Source organism: Phaethon lepturus, unplaced genomic scaffold (assembly GCF_000687285.1).
Source record: "Phaethon lepturus isolate BGI_N335 unplaced genomic scaffold, ASM68728v1 scaffold38697, whole genome shotgun sequence".
In the NCBI taxonomy this organism is placed as follows: Eukaryota; Metazoa; Chordata; class Aves; order Phaethontiformes; family Phaethontidae; genus Phaethon; species Phaethon lepturus.
In genome coordinates, this window is record NW_010554727.1 from 1 (window position 1) to 2,328 (window position 2,328).

At 46.0% G+C, this 2,328-nt stretch overlaps 1 protein-coding gene across 1 annotated transcript; it reads left to right on the forward strand.

Moving 5' to 3' along the window:
• Window positions 1-18: 18 nt before the first annotated feature.
• Window positions 19-579, forward strand: LOC104613951 (pituitary homeobox 2; the record flags this gene model as incomplete). The annotated part of the gene is made up of 1 exon (XM_010291945.1): window positions 19-579. A coding segment is annotated over one exon (561 nt), but the record flags the coding sequence as incomplete, so codon positions are not given.
• Window positions 580-2,328: the final 1,749 nt, after the last annotated feature.

The following is a 2,328-nucleotide window of genomic DNA, read 5'->3' on the forward strand; positions in this document are numbered from 1 at the left end:
CCCCCGCTTCCAAAGGTTTGGTTCAAGAACCGCAGAGCCAAATGGAGAAAGAGAGAAAGGAACCAGCAAGCCGAGCTTTGCAAAAACGGCTTCGGTCCACAGTTTAACGGCCTCATGCAGCCCTACGACGACATGTACCCCGGCTACTCGTACAACAACTGGGCAGCCAAGGGGCTGACGTCTGCTTCCCTCTCCACCAAAAGTTTTCCTTTCTTCAACTCCATGAATGTCAACCCTCTGTCTTCTCAGAGCATGTTCTCCCCTCCAAACTCCATCTCCTCCATGAGTATGTCTTCAAGCATGGTGCCCTCTGCGGTCACCGGGGTCCCTGGCTCCAGCCTCAACAGCCTGAATAACTTGAACAACTTGAGCAATCCCTCCCTGAATTCTGCGGTGCCGACGCCAGCCTGTCCTTATGCTCCTCCAACACCTCCGTATGTTTATAGGGACACATGTAACTCGAGCTTGGCGAGTCTGAGACTTAAAGCCAAGCAGCACTCCAGTTTTGGCTATGCCAGTGTGCAGAACCCCGCTTCCAACCTGAGCGCTTGCCAGTATGCGGTGGACAGACCCGTGTGAGACACCCGAGTAGGAAACACTGCATGGGAATCCCTCCCCACTTCCCGCAGAGACTGAGAATTACACTAGAAAGTAATGGGCACTAGAGAGAAAGAAAGCAGGAAAAATCAGGCAGAGGCACAGAGAGGGAGAGAGGGGGAAAAAGAGAGAGAGGAGGAAAAAAAAGGAGGAAACCACTGAAATAAGATAGTTCCTTTGTTTTCAAAGGACCTCCTACAGATTCTGAGATCTTTCTTTCACTAAGAGTATTTCAGCAGTTACAAGGACATATATATATATATATGGACAAATGTTTGACTGGATATGATATGACATTTTAATGTTACTATAAGCTTGTTATTTTTTAAGTTTAGCATTGTTAACATAAAAATGACTGAAAGGATGTATATATATCGAAATGTCAAATTAATTTTATAAAAGCAGTTGTTAGTAATATCACAACAGTGTTTTTAAAAGGTTAGGCTTTAAAATAAAGCATGTTACACAGAAGCGATTAGGATTTTTTCGCTTGCGAGCAAGGGAATGTATATACTAAATGCGACACTGTATGTTTCTAACATATAATTATTAAAAAAAAAAACCCATTGTGTGAATATCAGTTTTAGAATAGTACCTCTGGTGGATGCAATGATGTTTCTGATATTGCAATGTAAAACATGCCCTGTGTATAACATTTCGTACGATATTACTGTTTTACTTTTCAGCAAACATGAAAAAAAATGTGTTTTATTTCATGGGAGTAAAATATACAGCATACACTTTTGTCTGGATTTTTATTTACTGAGCCAAGCTGCACAGCGGTAACAGGGCTGCAGTGATTGACTGCTGACACTGGATCTCGTTCTCTGGAAACACAGGGCAGTACTTTTTATTGCAATGCAAGTAAATGCTGGCATTTTTTTTGCGTTAAAAAACCCCCCAAAAAACAACACCGCTCGCGCTAACGTTGAGAAACGCGGAGCTTGGGCGTGCTGCCTTCCATGCAGCAGGATTCCTTTTATTTCCCCCGCACAGCCCCGAAAAAATGGATTATTTGACATCGTTGGCCTCGAGAATTACCAGCCACAAAGTCGCTGTATCTCGAACATAAATTTCTCCCGCTGTGAAGGAAGCTTTTATTACATTAAAGAGGGGGTGGGAGGGGAGAGGGGGGGAAAAAAAAAAGAGGAAAAGAAAAAACAGTTGGCAAAAAACCGCTCCTGTTCAAAATAATCTGTCCCCTTTGCCGCCCGTTGCGTTCACCTTCTCCCTTCAGCGGGGAGATCCTTCACGTAATATTATATTTCTATTTCCAAATCCCCCTTTCAGACTTGAAGGGAAACAAAGAGCAGCCCAAAATCACCGCAACCCGGCGGGTTGAGAGGTTAGCCCCGAGTTTCCTGCGACTTCGTGCTGCAACACGTCGTTGAAGGGAAAGGTCGTGCTCTCGGCGTGTTTGCTTTTAAATAATATCGACCCGTTCGTTCTCAACCTGCTTGTTCGTGAAATTATACAGGATTATAACTTTGCCATCGCCGGACAATTGAAACAAATCAAGATGAATTGCTGCTCGGCCCTCCCCATGGCCTCACACCCCGAGCGGGCAAGGAGGGGCTGGCGGAGGAGGAGGAGGAGAAGGAGGAAGGGAGCAGGAACCGGCGGGGATATGGATATAGGAAGAAATTCCGCAGGCGCGTTAGCCGGCGAGGTGCGCAAGGGAGGAAACTCACCGCCGGGGGGTGGGGGGTGGGGAGGTGAGCTCGCCCCTTG